General features: G+C 42.5%; 1 protein-coding gene across 7 annotated transcripts in view; it reads left to right on the plus strand.

Annotated features, from left to right (window-relative positions):
- The first annotated feature begins 6469 nt into the window (after positions 1-6469).
- SORCS1 (sortilin related VPS10 domain containing receptor 1) overlaps positions 6470-14722 on the plus strand; it is a 572111-nt gene continuing 563858 nt past the window's right edge. For 6 of the 7 annotated variants that reach the window (XM_060099829.1, XM_060099837.1, XM_060099849.1 and 3 more), the window contains exon 1: positions 6470-7373. In XM_060099829.1, the coding sequence (XP_059955812.1) occupies positions 6822-7373 (552 nt within the window). In that variant the 5' untranslated portion in view covers positions 6470-6821. The remainder of the gene's footprint in view (positions 7374-14722) is intronic. The other variant, XM_060099854.1, reaches the window with a different exon arrangement.

A 14722-nucleotide genomic window follows, 5' to 3' on the forward strand; every position in this document is an offset into this window, starting at 1 on the left:
GAAATAACTTTAGAAACAGCTAACAGGTATTGAGCATTTGCTCTGTGCTATATAGAACAGCCTCACATGAGGGAAGTGATATAACTTCCATTTTACAGATCAGGCAACAGAGATTCAGAAATTCAAATGATAGTATACAGCTACGGCGTGGCATACATGGGATTTACGATCAGGATCTTGACTTCAAAGTATAGGATTTTAAGCCTCACACTGTACTGTCTCCAAGCACCAGAGGCAGATAGACACAATAACTTCTGCTTTGATCACTTCTCTCACCTTCCTCTTCAGTGTACTTCTGTGCTGCTACCAGAGAGTAGCACACTGTCAGGATGTCTGGACTCGTGAGGGCTGGAGTATGTCTATGCTTTGTCCAGATCAAACAAAGAAATGGGAAGCAGCACAAAGTAGTTAGTGTCTGCCCAATTGTGCTTATTCTTTTATTTGTTTCCTCCTTTTCTTTGCAAGCTATGCTTGTGCTCTGAGAGAAAAGTCCCAAAGATCTTATTTTTCAACGGCTACTGTACATTTTATAGAGTTGTAGTCTGCTGGAATATTTTGCCCTAGAAATCTACTGAATTTGGCTTCAGTGATAACCTCATTCATCTTTGGAAAAGAGACAAAAATAACCGAAGGCTTCTTCTTGTGATATAAGAAGCTTTTGGTTATCATCTCAGTGTCCCTTAAAGAATTTGAGGGACAGCTTTCCATTTCTCTCATCTTCTCTTCTCTAGTTAGTACTCCCAAAGAAACAGAAGTGGAATGTAGCTCCAACTGAGTTCATATCTGTACTTTCTTTTTTTTTAAATTTAATTTAATTTATTTTTTATAAAGCAGGTTCTGGTTACATATTTCTACTTTCAAGGAGACTGGAATAGAAAAAGTATTATGAAGTTGGTTTTGTGATTTACTATGTCAAAGCCTTTTTATGTTGGACTAACAGACTAGAGGACAGAAGAGAGAGAGAAATGATAGAAGTTACAATTTCTAGATCACTTTAAGACTATAATGAATTTTTAAAATACATTCTAAGACTTTTTGGTAAAGGTATATTTTTATTTTATTATTATTTTTTAATTTATTTATTTTATTTTTGGCTGTGTTGGGTGTTTGTTGCTGTGCATGGGCTTTCTCTAGTTGCAGCGAGCGGGGGCTACTCTTTGTTGTGGTACACGGGCTTCTCATTGTGGTGGCTTCTCTTGTTGCAGAGCACAGGCTCTAGGAGTGTGGGCTTCAGTAGCTGTGGTGTGCGGGCTCAGTAGTTGTGGCGCATGGGCTTAGTTGCTCCGCAGCATGTGGGATCTTCCCGGACCAGGGCTCAAACCCGTCTCCCTTGTATTAGCAGGTGGATTCTTAACCACTGCACCACCAGGGAAGCCCCAAAGGTACTTTTAAAAGTCTAATAATACCTCTCTAAATAAACTTACTTAGTCATAGTGCACATTTTCTCTATTTCACATTAAGTTTGACTATTTAAATGGGAAACATATATATGCATATGAGCTTACACAATGACAGTGATATTATTTCATGCTTCTCTCTTCCTGTTTAACTGTACAAGCTATCTTTTGAAACCTGAAATGATTGTGTAAGAAATGCACATAATTGCTAAACAAAAACAGTGTGGAATTTTAATTCATGTATATATAAACTGGGGGAGGATTTGGACTAAAGGGAGAGAAAAAGGATAACAAAATTTAGTTCTAAGTTTTTTCTCTAACTCTGTGACCTTGGATAAATTTCTTTATATTCTGTGAGATGCAGGCAAAACCTGCCCCCTACCTAACTTTTGGAGCTGCTGCAAGATTTATTAAACTAGGAGAAAAAACCCCCAAAACTGTTTAGAGGTCTGATGAGATAAGAGTTATATAAATACAAGGCGGTATTGTTATCTCTAAGAGGTGTATGAAGTTGAATTAAATTTTACAACACCTTATGAGTCAAGTAGATAATCTCAGACCTCTTTTTACAGATAAGAGGGCTTAAGCTCTCCTGTTCAGGCCACTTAGACTGGGTGTATGCGAAGAGATACCATTACTGAATTCAGAGCTAGGCCAGTATTTGTTGATACCTGAATATATTTTAAAGGGCAGTTTAAAACATCCCATCATCCCCTTGGCAAGCAATGAGAAGAGTCTGCATATTATTCTCCCCAGTGTTCTTTCTGTGGTTCTTCATGAAATTGATCTGAAATGCAAGACACCTTGTGTCAATGGTATCCAAGGGGAGCCAAGTATTTTGAGAGCTATTAAAAGACATTGTTCTAATGATGAGACATAAAATGTGATTTAGTGCAGCTGAAGCCAAGATATCCATCAGACATAGAGACCTAGGAAAAGGGGAAGAAGAAAAACCAATGTGACAGTTAATGCAGTCGGTGCAGTAAGGTTCTGTTAGTAGTGAACAGACCACTATATTCATATAAGGTGTATGTGGCTATAACCACATATAACATTACCCCCAATGCTTAAATGAATAAAAGCCAATATAAATAGGAGAATACACATTTTCCCTTCAGCCTAAATAAACTCGCTCACTTGTTTCCAAAAGTAATTGTTCCACATTACTAAAAAATGATTCAAAGAGCTAATTAGAGTGCCTGGCACATAGCAAATTGTCAATCAAGTCACCTGTAATTATTTGGATTTGGAGTAGCAACAGTGTTGCAAAACGTCAAGAACATATTAGGAATAAGATGCCTGGGTTCAAGCCTTGCCTCTTGCACGAAACTGCCATGTGACTCTGCATAGCTGTTTAACGTAATCTTTAAAGTGGGGACAATGATAGTACTCAGCTGAGATAAATTTTGTAAAAAACCAAATGATCGGGCACATGTATAAGCCTTATCCTTGTTTACAGCACATGGACACATCTGATCTACAGAATGTTAGCTTCTAGCAGTTGTGCAGCTAGGGCTGGTACACTAGTGTTGCTCTGCTAGCCAGTTACTTATTGAGCACTTCCATGGGCCAGGCACTGAAGGAGGTGCTGGGGAAAGGAAAGATGAACAGGGGAGACATGGTCCTTATCCACATGTTGCTTGGAGGGGGGGGGTATTAACAAAAAAACATTCAAATAAAATAATTGAAGCCTGTAACATGCTAAGGAGGAACTAAGAAAGGACTGATGCAGAAAATGTGGAAGATTCTTCTTCTTAGTTAGGGAGTCAGGGAAAGTCTGTCTAAGGAAGTACATTTAAAGTGAGGGTTTCAAAGAAAAGGAGTCCACCATGTGAATGGGGATGATGGTGGGCGTTCCAGGTAGGTGGAACAGCATTTGCAAAGGTCATGAGTTGGAAAAAACTTGGCACATGGGAGGAAGGGATCGTCCAGAGTGACTGAAGCATATGGATGAGGAGGGGGAGTGTTACCAAATGTGACTGAGGAATGGACAGGACCTAGCTCATGCAGGCCTGATGGGTCGTGGTAAGGAGTGTAGGTATTCTGTTTGCAAAGGTAAGTTACTGAAGTTTTAAACAGTGGCAAGGAATGGTATTTTTTATACTTTTGAAAGACCACTTTTGCTGCTTTGTAGGGAAAGGCATCTAAACTTTTTTGATCATGTACACCAATCAGCATGTGACTCCAAAATGTTTATATGTTCATATTCTCTCTCTCTCGATAGATACATAGATACATAGATATGTATAGATAGATAGATATAGATATATAAATAACATAAATATATATGTGAATCAGTAATTGAATATTAACTAGTCTATTTCCTGCACACAAATGAATCACCTTGTGATACCATTTTGGCACTTGTACCCCACTTTGGAGATGACTATTGTAGAGAAAGGAGGGAGCAAAGCAATCTTGGAGTAGGGAGAGTAGTATGGAGACTGTTGTGCTAGTCCAGGTAAGAAATGATGGTGACTTACATTAGGTGGTGGCATATTTTTCATGTGCATAATGAAAAAGACTCCTAATTGGAATTACAGATCTACGCTCTCTAGTGGCCTTTTATATCAACTATTTTCCTAACAAATGACCCATTCCTAATGGATCATATTAATAAAACCCATTGGGTTGCTTATTGGGTTGTTGGGTTGCAAACACCATGAAATAGACTAGCCCAGTTTCCCCCAAGATTAGCCTATTTCTTGAAGTCCTCTGGAAAAAGATGATGGTTTAGGGAATTACTGGTACTTTCTCTTTCTGTTTGTTGACAAAAGTTCATGGGGACCAGAGCCATAAGAAATAAAATGAATTTATTAAAAAAATAGTTGGAGTCAATTTCTTCTACATCTGTGTAACCTTTTTCACAAATGGATCATTAAAATCAGGCATTAAAAAAGTGCCTGCCTCTACGAATTCTCAGCAAATGGACTGAAAATGCTTTCACTAAAAGGGATTACTGTAGTAGGTGTTTGAAAAGATGGGCACTGTAAACTCCTTGTGGAGGAAATGTCAGCTCTACTTTCCCAAATCTTCAGGAAGAACTTCCTTTTGAAACCAAAGCAATCTAAATTTTGGTAGGGTAATAATAGACTAAGACCAGAAAATGTGAATTTACTAATTTCTTTTCCATTTTGCTTTTTCCAGTCCTATATTTGGATGGGAGTTCATTTGGGTTCTGAGTCTTTAATCTAATGTGGTTTTCCTCTCTTGGAGGAATTCTCACAGAGTGGAAAGGAGGTTAGCAGGGCATAGGAAGAAGGCATTAAGCAAAGGATCCTGCAAAGCTTTGAAAACTTTTCTGAGGAGAAGAAAACAGCTCTCCTGGGCTTTGACAAAGAGCACTTGCAATTTGGGAGGAAGGAGGTGATAACCTCTGGCTCACCTCTCCTCCATCTAGAAGCCACAATCTGCCAGTGGTCCTTTTTTAGGAGGATTCAGGCTTGGGTAGTAATGGTACTTCTGGAAGAACAGTCTGTGTCTCCTTTAATGACAAACAGGACACTCTTTTGTCCTTTTAAGTATCCAAGTTTTATGGCTGAGAAGCCTGTGCTCTCTGCATTGGCACATTTCTCGGATCGATCATGAGAACAATCATTTTAACTTTTTTTGTAACACACCTCTGGCTTGGAATAAGAGAAACTCCTCTTGTACAGCATTAAAAAGAGTATTATTAATTAAAGAATAATGATCACTCTGTTACTTGCAAGTTGGTCCCATCACAAACCCAGGATTCAGACTTTTTCAGTGAGGTTACCTTTGCAAGTGTGAAAATGAACAAACATGTAATTAGAAACTGGGAATTGTACTATTCTGTGGTGGGATTCATTTATTCAGTCAATAAAAATTCACAGAATAATTTAACAGCTAGCATGTGATAAGAAAGTGTTATCTGGCTCATGAAGACTACAAAGACATGTGAAGGTATTTCAGCCCTTAGAAGCAACTTTCTATTTGAAAAAGGCTTGGATTTTGAGAAATTCTTTGTACTTTTCAAAGCCCATTCACCTACTATAAGTCTTAATCTGAACGTTTGAATAGTAGCAGGGGAGCTAGGCTGGGCAGACGTTATAATCATACAATTATAGAATTTTAGGAGTGAAAGGGATTTTAAAGGTCATCTAATGCAACAACTTAGTTTTAAACCTAGGAAGCTGATAGATTGCTACTTGTCATAGATTCCACAGCAAACTAATGGCAGAGCATCCAGCACCCACATGAAGTTTTCCTATTGAGTCTTAAGGCATGTGTTAGTAGCTCTGGGCTAGGCACGAATGCCACAGGATAGATGGAGCACCATGCCTCCTTTCCTGTATGTATTTGCACACAGAAATATAATAATAGGCTTACAATAAATATTTATGAATTAATGACTGACAGATTTCCTACCATGTAGGGCACTGTGTCCAAGTACTATGGATAAAATGGCAAACAATGAACTGGTTACTTCTTCCAAGTTGCTCACAACGTAGCCTTCCCGTCCTCAGTGAGTGTGCAGTCTCTTAGGGAAGCCAAGATACGCCCACAAAATGCAGTAAGATTGGGTTCAAATACAGTGAGTGCTTTAGGAGGTCAAGGAAGAAATCTAAGCGTGATAATTGATGGGAAAATCCCCCAGAATACACACACACACACACACACACACACACACACACACCTGAGATCTTTTAATTACATCATTCTCTGCTGATGCTGGGACACACAGACTCTTCCCAAGGTAAGGTCAAGATGCCAACTCACTGAGACTAAGAAGGGAAAGAGCAGAAGCCCACTCATCCTTATTTTCTCAACTGAGGAAGAAAAAGAAAAGAAAAAAGAAACAGCCACAGAGACTGATAGAAACAATTAAACAGGAATAGGAAGTCCCCAGCACAGTGACCACTCCGCCAGGTCCGGGCTGGCCGCCCCCACGGGAGGGGCACTCGGGCTCTGCCCGGAGGCCAGCGGCCGCGGAGGCGCACAGCGCGGCGGCGCGGAGCGGGCGGCGGCGGCGGCGGCGGCGGCGGCGGCGGCGGCGGCGCAGGCGAGCCCAAGGGGGAGGGTCGGCGGCGCCTCCAGTCCCCGCAGCCAACCGCGCGCAGCGCAGCTCGGGAGCGGGACGCGGCGCTCGAAGCCCCGGCAGCGCCCGCCCTCCCTTCCGTGTTGCCTGCCCGCGCGCCAGCGCCCGCTCCGCCCGTGACTTCACTTCGGCTCCACCCCCGCGTGGCAGCGGCTCGCTCCGTCCGGACCCGCGCTCGGCACCAGCCCAGCCCGGGCAAGCGGCGGCCGCCACCTGCCCCGAACCGCCTCTGCCCGCCCCCACCGCGGCCCAACTTGGATGGAGTTGGGGTCCTGAGCTCCTGCTCCTCGTAGCCGGCCAGCGGAGAGCCCCGCGCCGCCACCTCCGGTCCGGGACCCCCCTCTCCGCTCCTCTCCGCTCCCGCAATGGGAAAAGTTGGCGCCGGCGGCGGCTCCCCAGCCGGGCTGAGCGCTCTCCTCGCCGGCGCGGGGCTCTTAGTCCTCTGCGCCCCGGGCGCCTGCGGCGGCGGCTCCTGTGGTCCCCTGCTGCACCCCAGCTCGGCCCCACGCTGGTCTCCGACCCGAGGGGGGCTTAATCACCTGGGGCCGCGAGGCAGGGCTCCTGCCACGCCCCTGCTCGGACGCCCCCTGTTTGCAGTGGCCCCCGGAGACCGAGCGCTGTCCCTGGAGCGGGCCCCGGGCACTGGGGCATCGGTGGCGATTGCTCCACGCTCTGGCCGGAGGAGACGTAGTGGAGAGAATCAAGAGAAGGCGGAACGGGGAGAGGGCACGAGAAGACGCCCCCGGGGAGTGCTAAGGGACAGAGGGCAGCAGGAGCCTGGGACTCCGGAGCGGGACCCGGACAAAGCCACTCGCTTCCGGCTGGAGGAGCTGAAACTAACCAGCACTACGTTCGCGCTGACAGGCGACTCAGCACACAACCAAGCCATGGTCCACTGGTCTGGCCACAACAGCAGCGTGAGTATAATGGGACTGAGGGCAAAGGGGTGGAAGATGGAAAGGGTTAAAGTCGGCTGTGTGATCTGATTGAGAATTTGGGGAAATGGGGTTTCTGGACTTGAAACATTGTGCAAACTAAAGTCTTCCCTGCCCGCCTCCCCAGGGATTTAATGTCACCAACTAGGAGACCGCCCCTTTCCCAGCAACACCGGAGTCCTCTCCAAACCTCTAACAAAGCTTTATACTGGGCAGGCAGATCCCTGGTTTCCGTTTCTTTGGTCTCCTTTGTGTAGGATGGAGCCGAAGACCAGGCAAACAGAGCGGGTTAAAGTATTCTGAATGCAGAGGTGAAAGGGTTAAAATTCCAGGCAGTCTGGCGTTCCCTCCAGTGACTTTCCCTTTAACTTGCTAGACTTATGGATGAGAGCACGTAAGATCAAAAAGTCTTGATTTGTGGCTTTTTAATTTTATTTTTGTGCGAAGCTCCTAACCCCCTCTTCCCAGCACGGAAGAGAAATTCAGTGGATGGTAAGGAGCCCTTAATGTATTCTGTTTCTGGGGACCAAGTGGATGCAAGTTTCAGGACGGGAACTCTCCAGCATCTTCTAACAGCACCAGCCAGTGTGTTTTGAGAGCTGGGGCTTTCCAGCCTGTGAATGAGTGGTTGTTCTCTGGCTTGATCTGCCCCAGGAAGATCAGATATGTCCCTGTGACAACAACTCCCTGTTCTCCCCCATTGCCTGACCTTCTCTAGTGAAGAACACAAATAAAGACGTAGCTCTCCCTTTCTTAAGGGAGGAGAGGGATTGCTGGGTTTCCAGGAGGCTGTCACTGGGGAGCGTGGGTGCAAGTCCATGAGCTGTGTCTAAGATCAGGGAAGGTTTTAGATGTTTGGAAAAGCCTGCATGTCTGGAATTTGAGGGAGCTCTTCCAGTTTAAACTGCACCTGGAAACTTCAAGGAGCTGAAATAGTAAAGAAAGAGCTTTGGTGGTGATAACTGCAGGTGATTTAGAAGTATGGAAACTTCACCAGGCTGCATTGAAGCAGACAAGAAAATAAAAACCAAGGATGGGTAAACTGAAAAAAAAAAAAAAAAAAGCAAAGTTTCAGCTTCTATCAGGTTACTGAGATTGTAGTATTTTTACTATGCACAGTCTGTGCATCCTGGTACATTTCAAAATGTTTTCAATTGTGATGTTATTGCCAGAAACCTTCCCAGGGAAGTGCCACTTCAGTGAATTGTGCTCACTGTCAGCTTTGTTAATGAAAGTTGTGAACATTTTAAAATAAGAGGCTGTCATTATGGATTCCTTGGGTACATAGATATAAATTGTATTAAGGCAAATCGTGATAAATAGTATTTTGTATCGTGTCTCTGTCCTGAGAGCCTCAGCACGGTTTTCCTTACAATTCAGCCTTCGTGACCAAGGCTATGGTTTTATATGGTTCTCCGGACTGGTTTAATCAAATAATTGAAGCTGAAATTCTTTTCATTCAAGTTCCGGAGACCCTTGCCCTCATTCCTTACCTTAACTGTCCTATCTTTCATATCATAACCACTAAAAGTAATCCCCCAATTTGAACTTGAATCTTCTTAAACTGATTAAGTAACTTTCGCACTGCTTTAGATGATTAACTCAAAGCTTCTAGCTTTAAGGGGCAATTTTAAACACATCAAACATATTAAATCTTGTATCAAGAAGTAAAGGACTTTGGACTCAAAATATTTCTGGCTTTTAATGTAATTCAAGCCGTAAAATATCACTCACCCATTAGACCTCTAGTTCACCTATTGAAAGATCTTGGAAAGAGCAAGAAAAGGAAAGTACATCTTTGGCAAGTTTTAAACTCCGTTTAAGAAATGGTGCCAAGCACTGCCAGCCTTTTTTTTTTTTTAATGGTGCTTATAAACCCAGTCAGGCTTCTTAGGGTCAGGGCTTGAAGGGGTGACATGTAAGGAGGTTTGAGATAATGTAGGAAATAATCAAGGTGCTAAAAGTTGGAGCACTCAAATCGTGTAAACGAATGAGATTTCTATCCTATTAAGTCTCTCATTCTATAAGGACATACCCTCCATCCCTGCCCACTTACATACAAATTTTGTTGTTTTTCTTCAGTGTATATGTATAGGTAACAGAGGAAGAGAACTAGTCTTGTATCAGTATCCTCCACAAAGTAGTCCCAGATTCATAGGAGAGAGAAAGTTTAAAACACATTTTGAAGGTAAGGGAGGCAGAAAGAAACTTTTCTAGGCAACTTTGTGATGTGAAAAGCAGAGTGGAGATCTGAGTTCTGGTTCTGCCTATTTGTGGTTTGATCTTGGCAAGCTGATTGCCTGAGTGTGAATTTCCTCATCTCTACAACAGGAGGGGAGGATGCCTGTCAGATTCATTACTGAGAATTACAGGCCAGGGTATAGTTAAGAGAGTGTTGTGACTGTAAAGCACTGTATACCTCTTTGTAACTCTCATCTCATGGCACTTCACATTCCCCCCAGAGCAAGAAATCCACCAACTTAACACTGAGGACAGCAGTGGGTGGGAGCTCTCATTTTCCTCTCATTTAGCTGCTGTCCCCCATAAATCCACCCCCAGCCCATTCAGGGCCACTGGCAGTACACACCCCCTGGACCTATCTCACCTTTAGCTAAAAGCCTTTGCTAAGTAGGGCTTCTGATGACAATAACACCTGCATTAAAGGTGTAAATGTATGGTAATTATAGGCTGCCTATCAGACTCCTGAAGAACTCTGGATCCTTCTCTCACCTCCTTCCCTTCTCCTTCCTGCCCCCTCCGCTGGTGGACTTGTGCAGTTGTGTAAGGATATGACTGTTTTGCCTTGTCCGTGGGTGTGATGTGATTCCTCTGTACTGCAGTCTAGCTTGATGGAAAGTGTTGATGGAGTTGGTGGAACACCTGGGGGGATCTTTTGGCATGAAAAGTGCTGGGTATGAATCATTTGTCATGAGCTTGGTATCATAAGCAAGAACATATTGTTCCTACCCTACTCATCCAAGGCATGCTGTGCCCTGATCTAAATTTATAGAGTAATTCTTAGTTTGTTAAAATATATATTTGTCTATACCTATATATGATGGGGATGCGTTTATTCTTTATTTCCAAGGAGTTTCGAAGTGCTACACTCATTAATCCTTACAATATCCCTGTTAGGTAATAGACCGGTGTCAAGTGTTAATATCTCTTTTTCATATTTTTATGCTGGAGTCAATTTGAATATTTCAGTTCACTGTCTTGTCCCTTTCTCACTAGAAATAGTGTTACAAATTGTTAACAGAGGCTTTTACTTGACATATTTTGCTGTTATGACATCTTTAGTACTGCATTTATTGTAGTGAATGATGATCTGGTTGGTTTTCATGTAATTCTTTGCCTTTTGTTATTCTGAGACTTGACATTTACCATCCACCCTTAGTGAGTAAACTGAGTCCCAGTGAGTCAGGTTTTTGAGTAGATGTCTTACATTCATCGTTTCACTTAATTTTCACAAAAATGTTATGAGTAGATATTATTATCCCCATTACATTAATGAGGAAACTGAGGCTCCAGAAGGCTAAATGACTTGCCAAGAAGATATAACAGTTCCGTGGCAAAGCAGAGACTGGCACCCTGGGTGATCTGACTTCAAAACCCCACAGAATGGCTTGTCTTAGAGACTTTAAGGTGGACAGAAAAACTCAGACCTTTGGGGATCTGTATTTTAAATAATCCTGTTTTGGGTGGATTTCAGATGGTGGTGGAGGAAGACATAGTCTTAGCTGGAAGCTCTATCTCTTTGTAGAAAAGCAAGGACTATATAACATGTGCCTGTCACATTGCACCCTTTACCTTAAAGTAGTGATTTGGCTGTTCTTTTATCCACCCACATCTTCATCTTTACTGAGACATGGAATCTGTACCTGATGATTCATTGAGCACGAGGTAATGTGCCATCATTCAGCTTTCAGATCTGGTGTTCTTCAGGAAGAGATTCCTCTTCTAAGTTAATTACAAATATGATTTTATAAAGAGTTGCCTATGAACACTTGATTTGGCTATACATTTTGACGTAAGTTTTTAAATCTTTTTTTCCAAAGTAAACTGATGAAGGATTTTACATTTCTCTAGCAAGCCACATAATACCTTCTCTGATCAGTGTTTTATGCTATTAATGGGTGTTAATATGGTATGACATGGAAGGCAGTGGGTTTGGAAGCAGATTTGAGTTTGAACGTTAGCTCTCCTGCTTCCCAGCACTTTGCTTTGAGCAAGACACTTAAATTCTTTGAGTTTCTGTTTTCTCAACTAAAATATGGGGAGGGCATATCTTTTTCTGTTTTTTTTTTTTTTCCAGAAGATTTGACATCACATATACAAACCGGCTGGTATATAGTAAGTGCTCAATAAATGCTACCTCTTATTTTTGTAGAAGAAATACTTCTCTACTGGGTTTTTAAGACTCCTGGGTTATAGTCCTGGCTGTACACAAAAATTAGATATGTAGTGACAGCCTGTAAAAATTTTGTGGCCTCAATTTTATCCTCTGTAAAATGACACAAATAGGCCAGAGCATCACTGAAATCCCTTACAGGTTGAAATTCATTAAAAATTTTGTCAACCTGTAGGTATTGTGCACCTACTACATCTAAATAAAGTCCACTGGGAGTGTTCAGGATGCAGAAATGACACAATGACCTATACCCTCGACCTGTAAGTGAGCAAGCCTTTCATTTCACAAGATTCTTCCTCTTTCCATGGTTTATATGCACATCTATTAATAGGAAATTAAGGCATTTGAGACCCAAGCAGGCATTCATTTCAATGTAGATTTGTAGCAAAATATAGTTCATTAGGTTTATTGTATCATATCTTCAGGTTAAGGCACTTGGTATCTTTGAACAAAAAAATTGCTTAATGTGAAATTGGAAAGTAAAGATCTCTTAAGATATTTTAATGGGATTTCCTAGACTCATCAGTGTTGACTCTGGGAACTATGTCCACATCCTTTTAAAGAAGGACCCCAGAGACTCATAAACTAGGGTAGAGAAGCTGGTGCAATTGTCTAATTTATTTAAGAGAATAATAATTGCTCACATTTAAGGTGAGATTGTCATATGGCAGCATTATGCTAAGAAGCTTACACAAATTATCATATTTACTTTTAATTCTATGAATGGGTATTGAGTCCTAATATTTGTCAGGCATTGATAGTAGGGACATACGTGGAGTGATGCACAAAGATGAAAAGAAATGATACCTGCCCTCAGAGCTTTCAGTTTGCCGCCCAAACAGTGCTCTGAAGAGGTAGCAGAAGGTAAGTGTCCTCTGAGGGTGTCACATGCTATAGGAGTTCAGAGGAGGGATGGGCAGGCATCTTCTGGCTGGGGTGGTCTCCAAACTTCATTGCAAAGCAGGTGTTTCAACTGAACCTTGAAATGTAGAGAAATTTTTAATTAAAAGATGGAGATTATTACAAGGATATTTTGAGCTGAGTGGATGGTGTAAGTAAAGGTCGAGCGTAGAGATGTAAAGATTCCTATCTATATCAAGGAGATTAACCTACATTAAATGTAAACTATGTTTAACTAAGGTCTTAACCTTAGAAATAGGTTTTAAAATATGATTTAAGCAAAAACATATACACACCCATCTCCTAGTGAGCTTGGCTGTATTCCAAGCCCCAAAAGAAAATAAAAACCTCTATGGTCACTTGAAGGCATAACTGCCCTTATTTGCACATTAAATTTCAGCCGGAGTCATCATTGTTTCATTTTTACCTTGACGTTTTTCACACGCAGTTTTCACAAACGGACTTTCTTTTGTTTAAGTTCTTGATTAGAAATATCAGTGGCTGGGCTGCCCGGAGGGTAGATTAATTGGGCTCCCTGACAACTTCTGTTAACTAAACGTATGTAATACGTTTGTCCTGTCTTTATGTATGTCTCAATTACTGTCCTTTGTCTCTGGCTGGAAAGGGTGGAGAATACATCTGTGTGTCCTAGAGGGGAAACTAGCCAAACAGTGTCCCTGCAGTGGCCAACAGGATGGCAGAGAAGAGGCGTGGCCAGTGTGATGTGGAGCCAGGCTCCAGGAAAGGGCAGTGGTTACTCCTGAGGAGTGCGCCTCCTTCTCCCTTGGGATGGATGGAACGATCAAATGGTTGGCAAGAAACAAAGCTGGACTCTTACTGTGCACAGTTTATAAGGAAAAAGAGAGTCTATTCTAAAATGTAGGTGGGGGAAAAAAGGACGTGAATGCTCTGCAGGAAATCCTACATGAAATTTCACACGTGTATAAAAGATATTGTGTCTATTTCTATAGCACTCCTGAATGTCGTTATACCACTTTAGATCGGTTATAGCCCTTTTCTTTTGCAAAATGCTTCAGTTTTCAAAGATGGGAACATTACTTCCATGACTTCAGTTTTATTTTCACCACAGTCCTAGGAGATAGGAAAGACAGATATCATCCGCGTTTCTCAAAGAGGGAAAGCAGGGTGTTGGTATTAAGCAGGTTCGTTAGTGGAAGGAGAGGGTCACACACGTTTTGTCACGCTGTACGACCGATTCTCGGTTTGGAGCACCGCTGGCTCTCCACAGCCAGGAGATGGGATGCAGCTGCATCCTAGCCTCACAGTTTGCCTCAAGCCTATGCACCTGTGTGTCCGTAATGGTTGCCATTGAGGGATGAATTATGGAGATTGGCCATGGAGATCCTGAGTTCCAGGCTCAGCTATTCAAGTTATTTATCCTGGGCTTCAGTGCAAGGACAAAAGTCATGTACTTGGCATTGTTTAAATCTTTAAAAAGGGACCCTAAGGAGAGGAGATGGGACTTTTTACAGGTGAGGTCTCTGGCAATAAATAACCTATCTATCATGTATGTTCCACTGCTAATGGTCTTCGGAGATGAGATTGCTTATCACTGGGCTTATTGCAGCAGGGGGTTGGGGAGAGGAGGGGGAGAGTCACCTCCTCCCCTCTTCAATTGTCCTATGCCTATGAACTCTAGTTGAAAATAATATTAAGTATGGTCTTGGTCAAGGGAAACTAGAGCTTCAACTTTGGGGAGCAGCAGTAGTCAAACTGAAGGAGTGCCTTGTTGACGCTAATGGATTTTATTTGCTCAAGGATTATAATAGAGTTCCCAGCTGTTGCCTTTTCTACTTCCTCTGACTTTTGCGTGTGGGATGGGGTAGGTGGGGGAAGGGAGCAAAGGAGAGTTTGCTGCACACTAGGGATAGCTCTCTGCAGCCAGATGAGCTACATTGATTATAAGAGAAATCGCTCTTAATGACAATAATATAAATAGCCATCAATTTAGTGACCAGATTCCCTGGAAGTACATTCTAGGGCATCACCACGTGATTCA

This window comes from Mesoplodon densirostris, chromosome 1 (assembly GCF_025265405.1).
Source record: "Mesoplodon densirostris isolate mMesDen1 chromosome 1, mMesDen1 primary haplotype, whole genome shotgun sequence".
Taxonomy (NCBI): domain Eukaryota; kingdom Metazoa; phylum Chordata; class Mammalia; order Artiodactyla; family Ziphiidae; genus Mesoplodon; species Mesoplodon densirostris.